The following is a 13,554-nucleotide window of genomic DNA, read 5'->3' on the forward strand; positions in this document are numbered from 1 at the left end:
AAAGTTTTGCAGCCACTGGTCATCATCCAATACCTGCATAATGATGCGATCCCACCACTTGGTGCTTGCTTCCCAAGCCCAATAGCGATGGTCCACCACGTGCAGCTACTCTGTGAATGCCAAAAGTAATCTGGAATGGTTTCTTTCCATGGCACCCAGCAGGGCAGGCAGCACGGATTCCTGTTCAGATTTGCAGCTCATAAAATACTGCATGATCAGCCACCTTGTGTTTATAACACTTATGACAAGACTAGAGAGCAGCGCTGGATCCATGATTTCAGGTGGAGACGGTGGGCGCATAGTTTACAGTGGCTGTTGAAAAATGGCGTGAAACATAGTCGGACACCCATGGAATGATGAAACAGAAAAAACTTCATGATGGGACAGGGAGTCTGCAACCATGATGCACTCTGATCTATTTCCCCATTCCCACAACTCCTAGCAGCAGAAGGTGGCAAGTTGCACAGTGGGCTAGCTACCCATGGTGCACTGCTCTCTCTGTCAATGCTAGAGAACTAACTGTGGATGCACTCCGCTGATGCAGGGAGCATTATGTAAACATGTGCAAGCAATGTTGTTATTGCAGTTTATGATTGTCGGTGACACTTGCGTTGATTTAACTCTGTACTGTAGATATAGCCCTAGACAACCTAATTCCTAACACCAGCTACACATTTTTCTATGACAACTAAAACAGATCACCCCAAAGGACTGTTAGTTTTCTCTCTAACTGTATATTCTGTTAAAATAACTTTTATTCTACTATTTTTTTCATAAGATGACTTGTGTTTTGATCTTTAAAAATATTTAACCAAGTAATACATCCTAATCAGATGAGCTGACATTAGCATCAACACCGAAATGCAACTGGCTGAGGATAAAAAAAATGCTACTCACAAAAGCATTTGCCCATCTGATCTTTTGTATCCCATCAGTCTTCTTCCCGTGCTATCTAGGTAGTGATGTTTACCAAACTAGTTTTGAGTTTATCTCCCAGAAAAGACTCACTTTATCAGAAAAAAAATATATAACATTTTTTATAGTTCTATTTTCAAAAATCTTTGGAATATTTTAAAATAGCATAATTAAAATAAAAGATCCATCAGCAACAAATATATATAAAACAATGTACAAAAATACAAATTTTGTTTTGTAGAAAAGCATTATATACAGGTATAATACGTATAAGTGCTAAGTCCTCAGTCTCAGCTACAGTATATGAAAATGCATTTTCTGCACTACGACTGGACAGTGAGGCCTTTATCCAGCTGAGGAAATTCTTCTACTTCAGCATGAAACATCAGTTCTGGAAGAGAAAGAAAACCAGTATTTTTAAATGCTTTAGTGAAAAACCATATAAATGATTGCTGAATATTTTCTCCTGCTTTTCTCCAAACTTCCTCTTTGAGTTGTCTTCTAAATAATAATACCAACACCTTGATAATGGCAAGCGACATCCCTGTCCCCACCAAGCTGCCATTGTACTAAAAGCCTTAGTACGATGAGGAATGTTCAATGCCAGCAAACCCCCACACAGCAGTATCCTCCATTTGGACTAGTGACATTATCAAAAATACAAACAGCAAAATAAACTAACCAGACAAGTCAACATTAGAAAGTTTTTAAAATTACATTACAATCAGAAAGCAGAATTCAATTTAGAATATTATCAATTTTTATCTAGCTGGCAGCACATTTAGCTGAGGAAAAAAATATACTTCAGCATATAGCTGGATCCACCACATTTGCTGATGACCTCCATATGCTGTTTCAGATGGCGATTTTTTTTTTACTCAATGAAGTATGAGCTTGTTAGACTGTTTTTGAATAGTTTTGAGTTTCCTTCAGTCTGTTTAAGATAGTCCTGAGATGAACCTTCTCAGAATTTCTCTCTCAAAACTTTTAAGGCACTGTCCTCTAGTCAGTGGTTAGCGCCCGGAAACACGGAGGAGTTCTGGGCCAGACCATGCCATTGGCTCACCTTGGGAAAGTCAATTTCACCTCTTTGTGTCTCAGCTTCCCCATTTCTAAGGCACTTTTCAATAATACTATTATATATTGCTTGCAGTCCAAAGATTTAAAAATCCAGCTGGATTTTTGAATTTCAACTCCCCTCCCAACACGTATGAATGACACCAGGAAAGGGAGTAGGGGACAGCAGGGAACTGAGATATAAAAAGTTGTTAAATGTTGTAAAGCAGCTTGAAGAAATATTTTAAAGCTCCATAAATCTACAAAATACTATCAAAGGGGATTTTTTTGGTGACATCAGTTGACATGTGATTGAAACCCAAGCAACCTACATATTCACTGTAGGTTCACTGGACTGGCTAAGCTGTGCTCTGTACAAGTCTGGGAGGAGTGGCAAAGGTAGCATTAAGCAACCTTTTAGTTCCTGATCCTGACACCAAAGGGCACTAGCCCCATTCCGAGATAACAGAGCAGCATCCAGGCTCTGCACCAAACAGACAAGGGGACTATGCACTGTCCCTGAGCTCTGTAGGACCCACTACATTCAAAGCCTGCAAAATTTGAACTGAATAAGTAATTCAATCATAACATAATAAATGACGCACTATTACTGTGTGAGGGAGATTAATGGGCCTGTATCACTGGACAGGGGGAGTTTGACGGTGTAGGAAGGTCTAGGTAAGGACTACTCCTGCTTTTCTGGTCTGTTAAAAAGAATTTGCTGCCCAAGCAGTATTGTACATACATTCAACAAACGTCATTCATGAAATGTGCACTTTAAAACATAATATATAGTCTTCTAATATATAAGCAGAGTACATAATTTTCAAATGGTTTGAACTTTTTTAAAATCAAAGTCATGCTTCCCTCCTTCCCTCCCTCATATTTCAAAAGTCATCTTATTTTGCTTTAGCCAGGACAAATTACTGGTTAGGTTTCCTTGTTTGTTTAACACACACAGGGGGAAAAATTCCATCCTACAGCATTCAAAAATGACCGTATTATTTCCTCAAATTTAAAAAAAAATAATCAGAAGAGAACAACAAAGGACAATTTCATTCCAAGAAGTGAATTCTTTGGAAAGTTCTGAGTATTCAGAGGGAGAGAGAGAGAGGAGGAGAAAAAAGGATTATAATAGAAATATTTTATCCTTAACTATAGCACTGATACATTTCTAAGGACCAGTTCTGAACACAGAACAGAGTAGATCTGGGAGGGCCAAAGGAACATAGCAGTCTCCAACTTTCCTCTAGGCTTAATGTTCCATACCTTCACTGTGATCTAGCTCTGGTCGGTAAGATAAGAAGAGCCACGATAGCCCAACTAGAAGGGCCACCACCAGATTCACCACAATCCATGGCTGAAGAATCTGTTCCTCTGCACCTGCAGTCCTGAGAAAAGCATTAGATACTTATTAGGGTGAAGATAGTGAGGCTTTTCCTGGTGTGTATATATTATTATTTTAACAACTTCTACCATGTAGCACTCTGGCAGCTAGATGCTTTAACTGGAGAAATTAAAAACACCAAACAAAAACAAAATCAAATACTGAACAACAAATGTTTCTCACCTCATGCTCTAAAGCAGGGGTGGCCAACCTGAGCCTGAGAAGGAGCCAGAATTTACCAATGTACAAAAAGAGCCACAGAAATATGTCAGCTGCCCCCATCCATCAGCTCCCTTGCCCCTGCTCCCAGCACCTCCCACCCACCAGCAGCCCTCCCCACACCTCCCTGATCAGCTGTTTCATGGCATGCAGGAGGGAAGAGGGCATGGCAGGCTCAGGAGACGGGGTGGGAAGGGGTGGACTGGGGGCTGGGCCTGTGGCAGAGCGAGGGGTTGAGCAATGAGCACCCCCCAGCACACTGGAAAGTTGGCACCTGTAGCTCCAGCCCCAGAGTCGGTGCCTATACAAGGAGCCACATATTAACTTCTGAAGAGCCGCATGTGGCTCTGGAGCCATAGGTTGGCCACCCCTGCTCTAAAGGTTTTGGGATCTGACGGGCTGTAGAGGAGAGTGAATACCAAAGGCTATGACGCAACTGAGAAGCCCCACTACTTAGCATGGAGTGAGTGTTCAAGTTAGATTTCATCACTAACCCACTTCCCTAGCTGGGAGACAGAAAATAAAGGAGCAGGATTAAATGGTCAATTGTCATCCTGGCAAAAGGTTAACAACAGGGGGCCTCAAGGTTCCATATTAGACCCAGTGTTGTTTAATATATTTATTAATGATCTGGAAAGGGGAATGAGTAGTGAGGTAGTAAAATCTGCAGAGGAGACAAACTTTTAATTATGACTGTGACAGAGTGGGATATGTCTATATCAAATTACCAATTCTGTTTTTACTTTGTGTTGAACACTTGTCTGAACTTCCCTAAGGGCTGCATTCCAGACAGCTGTCCTGCCTAGAAAGGAGTATGACACCTTGTTGAAGGACTGTCTCTGAGAGCCATGAAGACTACAGACTAGGAACATCAAATTTGATTCTGTCTCAACTACTGGCCCACCCTTCAAGAAGCGATGGTCTTTCTACACAAAGGCCGATAATTCTGCAGTAGCCTCTTGTTTAGTGTCTTTTTATGGCACTTTTCCCTAATTTGTTAGAGAGAATAGATAATCTCCTCCAAAAAAGACACTGGCACTCCACAGATTGATCTGCTCCAGGAAAGAAAATGTGCCATCTCTGTGATGTGCCATTTCACAGTTTGGTCACTTCCAAAACAGGGGCCTGAGGACAAAGCCAATGAAGCTGTATAAAGGATACATTTAACCATTAGACACAGTGAGCCCTATTGTGACTTGCTAAACACCCTCAATTCTCAAAGTCATCAAGGGCTCAGTTTAAGGTCTCAAATGCAAAAATATTAGGACAGGTTTAGTTTTGGGAATCTTTTATAACACTTAGATGTGTACTACATGACATCACTAAACCAATGTTAATTAAACATTCTTACATGGTCTGTGTCATAGAAGGGGCAAGAAAATGTTAAAAAATAATGCTATTTAGATTTCCTACCAGAAGCTCCCATTCTCCGAAGGTGGTGTATAGAGGTTGATTCTGTCACTTGTCATCTGCTGGCTCAGAGACAAGATGAGAGCAACAAAGTATACTGGGATAAATGGAAAGAAATGTGCAGCTTTCACTAATTTTACATAAAACACTATCTAGTCACAAAATAATGATTTTTAATAATGCTCTCTCTCTCTCCCTCCACCCCACTGTCTCCAAAATCATAGAATGTGCTGCTCACTTCCACTGCCCAGTCTTCTTTTCCAGCACTCTCCTTAATCTCTCAAATCTGCCTTCTGCCCCCTGCATTCTACCATCCTGACCAAGGCCACTAACCATCTGCTGGCTAAGTCAAAGGGATATGTCATTATTCTTGTTCTACTTCGTACATGTGCTGCATTCAAAATGGAAAAAAATACATTACATGGGGTAAGAAAGAGAAAAAGGATTCAGAAGAACTACAAATCCCACCACTCATTCCAAACTTTTACTTTTAAATAGTTAGTGAAACATTCAGCTCTTTGACCCTCCATTTTTATCGAACAGACTGAAGTGATAATATTTAATACAGTAATGTAAATTTTTTTAAAGTAGGGAACAATTAGGGATGAAATTTCCATTAACAGTACTGTAGATTGCATGTTTAAATTCAGCACTGAAAACGTATGCCAAGATGCATAAAGGCTGTAATTTTCTGCTACTGAATGTTATGGTCTGCTGTATACTCACAGAAAGAGGCTATGGCTGCTGGATCCAGGGTCAGGAAGCCTCGCACTGCTACTGATGCTTTAGCCAAGTCAACCCTGGACAGATATATTATATAAATATAAAGAAATGAAATCATTTACTTATAATAAAATTTCTTCAGGATGGCTCTGTGTATGTACACTTACGGGTACTGAGCCACCTTGTGGTAGAAAGTTCTTCCAGCAGTGTAAGAAGCATTCTCATGCCCTGCCTCCTGCCTCTCCTCTCAGTTACTGACATTCTGAAGACAAGGCTGTATAGGGGTAAGGTGCCCTCATCACTTCAGTTCCTTCTACCACAAAGCCAGAGAAACCAAACAAACAAGGACTCTGACAGAGAGAAAGTCAGGTGGGAAGAGTGAATATGCAGAGCAATCTCAAAGAACCTTGGTTACAAGGAAGTAACCTTAAGTTCTTCTTTGCGTGGTTCTGCATATTCCCTCTTAAGGGATAGAGCGATAGGCAGTGCTGAAAACTGACCTGGAGGTGGAACAGAGTCCTAATTGAATAGACTAGCACCGCTTTACCAAATCCAGTGCCTACCCTAGAGGCCATGTCCAAGGCATAATGTTTACTGGAAGTCCAGGCAGCAGCTCTGCAAATTTCAGCAACTGGCACCTCCCTAAGACAAGCGAAGGAAGAAGCCACAATGATAGAATCAAAGCAGGTATAGGAACTTTTGCTAGTGTGTAACATTCAGCAATACATCGTTAATCCATAGAGATACAGTCTGGAAAGAAACCATATAACCCTTTCAATTTTTAGCATAAGACACAAACAATCTTGATAATTTACAAAACCTCTTAGTTCTATCTATATAATAAGCAAGGGTCCTTCTGGCATCCTCTTTATTAGAGCAAGGCCTCAGGGGAAAACAGCAAATTAATTGTCTGCTTGATGTGAAAATCAGATACCACCTTAAGTAAAAGCCTGGGATCAGGTCAGAGAACTCCTCTGTTTATGAAAAGAAGTGAAAGTTGGATCAGCCAAAATGGTATTCAATTCACTCACTCTGAAGGGGATAATGAAAGCCATCTTGATAGATCAAATGATACAGAGAACATTCAGCAAAGGGTTCAAAGGGAAATTTTACCAGCATGGGCAATACCAAATTTAGATCCCAAGAAGGGACAGGATCTCTAACCAGGGTGTGTGTGTGTGTGTGTGTTATGCATCTGATAAACCTTTTGACTAAACACGGAACTGTTGTGGTTTAAATGCAAGACAAACAAAGCTTTTAGCAAGCAAGCAGGCTGGTCTGCCGTGTTGGCTTTTTTCCCTTTTTTAAATGTTTTTTTTATTTATGCGCATTACATACTTTAACAGCAAAAGGAAACAGCAAAGGAATAATATGACTTTGATTAATATTTTTATTTACCAGCTTTTATTTACTATATTTTTTGCTCTTGGGCCTTGAGCCCAGTCACGGGAGGCTTCCCACAGTTCATGTCCTTTGGACGACTTTCCATGGTTCATGTCCTTGGAAGGAGCAGTGTGTGCACTGCTCCTACACAACACTCAGGGTGTGCCCTGAAAGTTTCCTAGTGCATGAACCCTGCATGAACCCTTCACGGAACAAACAGTGATCTTTCATCAACTAGAAGTCTGATATGCTGAGATGGCTGCCAAATAAACTTTTAATGATGAATCAGTTAACACTTAAGACTTCAAGTATATTAATTATTCCAGAACACAAGGAATGGAAGCAGATACAGGGGAATCAGGTTTTCCCTTCATCCATGCTTGAAATCTGATCCAATTTAAACTAACAGCTTCTAGTGGACTGTTTTCTAGAGTTAACTAGTATGTCCTGTACAAGCAAAGAAAAGCAGGAGCAGACCGAGTGAATGTCCAATCACCCACAGCATCTGGTGAAGAGACTGTAGGTCTGGTCAAAAGATCTTTCCCTCCTGCTGAGACAGCAGGTCTGGAGACAGAGGAAGACACAAAGACTCTGCAGTACAGTTGCAGAAGATTGGTAGATCACTGTTGATGTGGCCAACCCAGGGAAAAGAAAAGGAGTACTTGTGGCACCTTAGAGACCAACAAATTTATTTGAGCATAAGCTTTCGTGAGCTTCAGCTATAGCTCACGAAAGCTTATGCTCAAATAAATTTGTTAGTCTCTAAGGTGCCACTAGTACTCCTTTTCTTTTTGCAAATACAGACTAACACGGCTGCTACTCTGAAACCAGGGAAAAGAGAATCATTTGGGAGAAGCATACATTAGAGTCTTTCCCCAGTGGAGAAGGAAAGCATTTGACAGGGATAGATTGTCTCTGCCCGCTCTGGAATAGAAGAGGCAACACTTTTTGTTGGACCTCATTGCAAACTCGTCCACATCTGGGTGATCCCAGCGGAAGAACATGGTCTGAACCGACTGATACTTTAAGGACCATTCATGCACTGTCTCTGCTAAGTGTATCTGTAACTACATTATTTTACCTTGCCAGATGCAAGGCCACAGGACAGACATCGGGAAGGATACCCCAATACCATAGATTTACAGTCTCTGCACACAAGAGCAGAATGAACACCCCATGCTTGTTGATGTTCCACATTGCCAACATACTGTCCGTCACCACCTGCACCACCCTCCCTTATAGGTGAAGAAGGAATGACTTCAGGGCCAAACAGTTCTCAATTCCAACATACTGATGTGCAGGGTGTCTCCTGATAAAAGGAATGCCCTTGAACTGTCAGCTGATTAAGATGAACCCCCCGCAACCCTTGCTTGAAGCATCCAACTTGACTATCAGAGATGGATCTAGGAGACTGAACTATATAGCTCTGAACAATTGCTCTCACTGACCACCATTTCAGGGAGGCTATAATGTTCTGAGGTATGATGATCAACATATGGAGGCTGTCCCAACTTGCTCTGTAGACCCAAGACATTCAATGCTGCATAGGTCTCATACTCAGATAAGCAAAAGGAGTCACATAAGTAGTGGCTGCCGTAAGGCCCAAAAAGAATTTTATTCTTTGAGCGACACACCACTGAAATCTTTCATCTGGTAGAAAACCCCTCCCTTCCACAGAGTCTGGTATACAGCCTATAAAGGGAATCCTTTCAGTAGGACAGAGAATTGACTTTGGGTGGTTGAGAAGAAGTCCAACATCTGAAAAGAGATTAGTTGTAAAAACAATATGGCTTAACAGGTCCTTGCATACAGCAGCTCCAGTAGCCAATCATCCAAATAAGGGTAAATAAAAATACCCTCATTCCTCAGATGAGCCTCTACCACAGGGTGGCATCTTGTAAAAATTCTGGGCACTGTGGAGAGGCCAAAAGAAAACACCTTGTACTAAAAATGGCATCCGGCCACCATGAAACAGAGGTACTTACAATGCGCGACAAATTGATATAGGGAAAAAATGAGTCATTTAAATCAAGAGTTGTGAACCAATCCATGACTGAAAGCGAAGGGATGTCAACATAGGGAACTGGAACTTCCAAATGTTCTTGTTCAAGTCACTCGAGTCTCGTATCGGATGAAATACCGCCCCCCATCCTTCTTCCACACCACAAAGTAATGGGAATAGCAGCCATGACTCTCCCCCTCTCCAGTATTCGGGGACCTCCACAACTGGTCCCACCCAAAGTAATTTTTCTATTTCTGCAAGAATACCACCCTTGTGAGAGAGGTCCCTGAAGAGTGATGGGTATGGGGGTAATGGAGGATGATGATCAATCTTTTGAATTGTATGACACAGCCCCTTTCCATAATCTCTAAAACCCATTCATTCAACATAATTTGTCTTCATGTGTTAATAAAGTGAGCTAGTCTCTTTCCAAAGAAGGGGGCTGATTGGTTCTGACTGGCTGGTTCTTGATTTCAATCATCCTGTCAAAATTAAGGCTTGTTGTTTCATGTTGAAGGTGCAGATGAGGAAGTGGATTGTTCAGATTTAGACCTCGGGCTAAAAAAGGCCTCTTTTTATGCTGGCTCTGGAATGCTGCAGACTGCTGATATTTTTCATGTCTCTGACCTGACAAAAGTAAAACCACGAAGACTTGGTAGAGCTGTCTCTGGTACCGGAAAGAAGGAGTAGAGGGTCTACTCCTAGCATGTGAAATCATACCCAAAGAGCAGGCAGTCGATCTCATGTTCTTTAGTTTTTCTGACTGCAGGAGGTGATCCAGAGGGTGATACAAGGAGAGGCACAAGTCTCTGCATTTTTAATCTATCTTCCTCCTGGAAAGGATCCAGGTCTAGATCTGAAACAGAATGCACCATGGATAACAGCAGATCCAGAGAGAAGTATGGAGATCCAGCTCTTTGTGGAGACCCTGTACGGGGTCCCAGGAGGAAGCAGCATAAGGTGTTCCAGGGAAAAGACCAGCAGCATCTTCTGATCACTCCTTCCTAACAAGAGACAAGGGAGAAGATCTTGGAACCAGGATAACGTGCCTCTTTTTGAATGACTTGTGTTTCACACTCAGAAGTAAAACGTGAACTGGAGCTGGAAGATGAACTTGGGCTGCCATGGTGACACAGCTCTCCAGAACTGAGGATATAGCCCGAACGGAGCCAGGAACTGACAATGGATGTGACAATGTGGACAACCTCAGATCCAACATTATAAATAAATCCATGTTCCTTGCTACTGAAGGCAGGTCTGGAACAGATCTCCACTTTGGAACTGTAGAGGCCCTGTCAGAATCGGATGGATCGGACAGTTCTGATACCCAGGAACCAGCACTGCTAACAGTGACCATTTAGTCTCTATGCCTCTTTTTCTTCAGCGCTGTGACAGACTGAACTAAAGGTGCTGAAGGTCCAGATTCTTATACATCAGTTCCATCTTCCTGGATCCAGAAGTGGAAGTCAGAACCTATTCTGTTCCATAGGAATTCCGTCAGGTCCAGGTAGCTGGGATGAACAAGGTACACAACCAGTGGCCAAACTCTCTCTCAACCTCTCTTCCAGACAGGGGCAGTTAGATCCAACCACATGGCACTTGCTTTGGACATCTGTAGCCTCGGGGGCTTAACTGAGGGAATCTGCAGGAACCAAATCAGGCCCCGACAGGGGTTGCAGCTTCTTGAAGCCATTCAGGTCACAGAGGCAGAGACTGGCCTCTTAGAGCTAGGATCCAAGACCTTAGCGGGTCCAGAGGATCTAGCTTCAATACCTTCCTTTAGAAAGAGGAGCTCTTGCGAGTCTCCCTATTCTTATGGCCTCTGGGAATAAAGGTTTGGCAAATAAAACACTCTGTAAGAGACAGTCCTTCTCCCAGGCACTTAAGGCACTGCATGGATAGTGGGAAGACAGCCATGCCGGAACTGCACTTCTTGAGTCCTGGCTTCCTCTGTTTCTTCATTTCCTTCGTAACCCGGAACCAGGAAAAACACTAAGAGTATGTCTACACTATGAAATTAGGTCGATTTTATAGAAGTCCATTTTTTGGAAGTGGTTTTATACAGTTGATTGCATGCACCCCCTTAAACCCAGTAAGTTGGCATAGTGCGTCCACAGTACCGTGGCCAGCATCGACTTTCTGAGCAGTGCACTGTGGGTAGCTATCCCACAGTCTCCACTGCCCACTGGAATTCTGGCTGAGCTCGTAATGCCTGATGGGGCAAAAACATTGTCACGGGTGGTTTCGGGTGCATGTCGTCAGTCGCCCCTCCTTCCCTCCCTCCCTCCCTCCCTCCATGAAAGCAATGGCAGACAATCGTTTTGTGGCCTTTTTCCTGGGTTAACTGCGCAGACGCCATAGCACTGCAAGCTGGAGCCCGCTCAGCTCACTGTCACCACTGCTGTTGCAGGCCAGTCTACTGTGGGGGCTGCTGTGATCCAAGTAGCCGCTGCAATCATTGATGTTCTGTTATCAAGGATAGCGACTCTGGGAAATGTGCGGGCCTTTTTAGATTTTAGGTTCATCATATTCCTGTCCTTTGTTGCTGGTAAAGAATCTTGCAGCCGTACATTCCACATGTAACAAGTCCAGGGCTCTTGCTCTTTTGCTTTGGCCACACAGCAGCAGCTCCTGGGTGCCTTCGCATCAATGGTGAACGGCTCCACCGCTTCCGCTGCAACTCTGCTATCCTGATCTGCTGCAACTCTGCAGCGGACTGTGCAGTAGGACTGCTAGCTGTCCTCATCAACAGTGATTTGCTCTCTCCACCGCTTCCACTGCAACTCTGCTATCCTGATCTCCTGCGAGCCGGAGGCTTCTGCCTCAGGCTGCTCTCCCAGCTGGCGGCACTGCACGGTCGCACCTACCCCAGCCTACCCCTTGCTCCCATGGCTCATGAAGCTTGGACAGTAGTAAGGAGCAGTTCAATCATAGTCTGAGCAAGTGCAGAATGGCAGCAGAATGTGCCTTTGGACATTTAAAAGCTCGCTGGCGCTGTTGGTCAGACCTCAGTGCAACCAACATTCCCACTGTTATTGCTGCTTGCTGCGTGCTCCATAATATCTGTTAGAGTAAGGGGGAGACGTTTATGGCAGGGTGGTCGATTGAGGCAAATCGCCTGGCATCAGATTTTGAGCAGCCAGACATCGATTAGAAGAGCACAGCAAGGCGTGCTGCACATCACAGAGACTTTGAAAACCAGTTTCATGACTGGCTAGGCTACGGTGTGACAGTTGTGTGTGTTTCTACTGGATGCAAACCCACCCCCTTTGTTGATTTGAATTCTCTGTAAGACAACCACCCTTCCCCCTTTGAAATAAAGTAACTATTGTTTTGAAACCATGCATTCTTTCTTTATTAAATTTTTAAAAATTGAGATAACGGACAAGGTAGCCAGGGGTGGTTTTGGGTACATGTCGTCAGTGACCATTCCCTCCCTCCATCCGTGAGAGCAATGGCAGACAATCATTTCTCGCCCTTTTTCCTGGATTGCCCGTGCATACACCATAGCACTGCAAGTGGGAGCCCGCTCCAATCACCGCTGCAGTTGTGGGCATTGTAAACACCTTGCATTTGCCCTTGGAGATTTTGGCATATATATTGGCATTACGTCTTTTGGAACGGAGTTCTGATAGCACGGATTAGTCTCCCCATAAAGCGATCAGATCCAATTCCTCCCATTCAGTCCATGCTGGAGCTCTTTTGCGATTCTGGGACTGCATGGTCGCCTGTGCCGATGAGCTCGCCATGCTGGCTAAACAGGAAATGAAATTCAAAAGCTCCCAGGGCTTTTCCTGCGTATCTGACTAGTGTATCTGAGTTGAAAGTGCTGGCCAGAATGGTCACAATGGAGCACTCTGGGATAGCTCCCAGAGACCAATACCGTCAAATTGCATCCCACTACCCCAAATTCGACCCAGCGATGTTGATTTTAGCGCTAATCCCCTCGTCGGGGAGGAGTACAAAAATCGATTTTAAGAGCCCTGTAAGTTGACAAAAATGGCTTTGGCGTGTGGACAGGTGCAAGGTTAAAACGACCTAACGGTGCTAAATTCGACCTAAACTCGTAGTGTAGATCAGGGCTAACTCACAGACTCTTCATAATTAGCGAATACTAACTATTCCTAAGAAACAAGAATCTCCAAAGAGACCGGAGTACTTCACATCTGACCAGGCACATGGTTGGAAGCAACTGAAGTGGTGAAGATGCTCCTCTCCTATATAGCCTTGTCTTCAGAACACCAGCTACCCTGACAGGAGAGGCGGCGGGCACAAAAGCGCTCTAGCTTACACCGTAAGAGGAAGGATCTATCACAAAGTACCACTCAAGGAAGAAAGGCTCACTGAACACAGTACAGGGAGACAGTAAATAACTGTCTCCTTTAGTACTTTGCCATTCTGTTATTTTTGCAAAATACATGTGTATGCATCCACTACATTCCCTTAATGTAAAAATATA

At 43.3% G+C, this 13,554-nt stretch overlaps 1 protein-coding gene across 3 annotated transcripts in view; it reads right to left on the reverse strand.

Moving 5' to 3' along the window:
- Positions 1–1,024: 1,024 nt before the first annotated feature.
- The window catches only part of TMEM237 (transmembrane protein 237), a 29,874-nt gene continuing 17,344 nt past the window's right edge, over positions 1,025–13,554 (reverse strand). For 2 of the 3 annotated variants that reach the window (XM_073306437.2, XM_073306435.2), the window contains 4 exons: positions 5,714–5,787; positions 4,991–5,084; positions 3,241–3,362; positions 1,025–1,306 (listed from right to left, as the gene is read on the reverse strand). In XM_073306437.2, coding sequence (XP_073162538.1) covers positions 1,239–1,306; positions 3,241–3,362; positions 4,991–5,084; positions 5,714–5,787 — 358 coding nt within the window. In that variant the 3' untranslated portion in view covers positions 1,025–1,238. Of the gene's footprint in view, positions 1,307–3,240; positions 3,363–4,990; positions 5,085–5,225; positions 5,379–5,713; positions 5,788–13,554 lie in introns of those variants that run through there. The other variant, XM_073306436.2, reaches the window with a different exon arrangement.

Source organism: Lepidochelys kempii, chromosome 11 (genome assembly GCF_965140285.1).
Source record: "Lepidochelys kempii isolate rLepKem1 chromosome 11, rLepKem1.hap1, whole genome shotgun sequence".
NCBI classification, from domain to species: Eukaryota; Metazoa; Chordata; order Testudines; family Cheloniidae; genus Lepidochelys; species Lepidochelys kempii.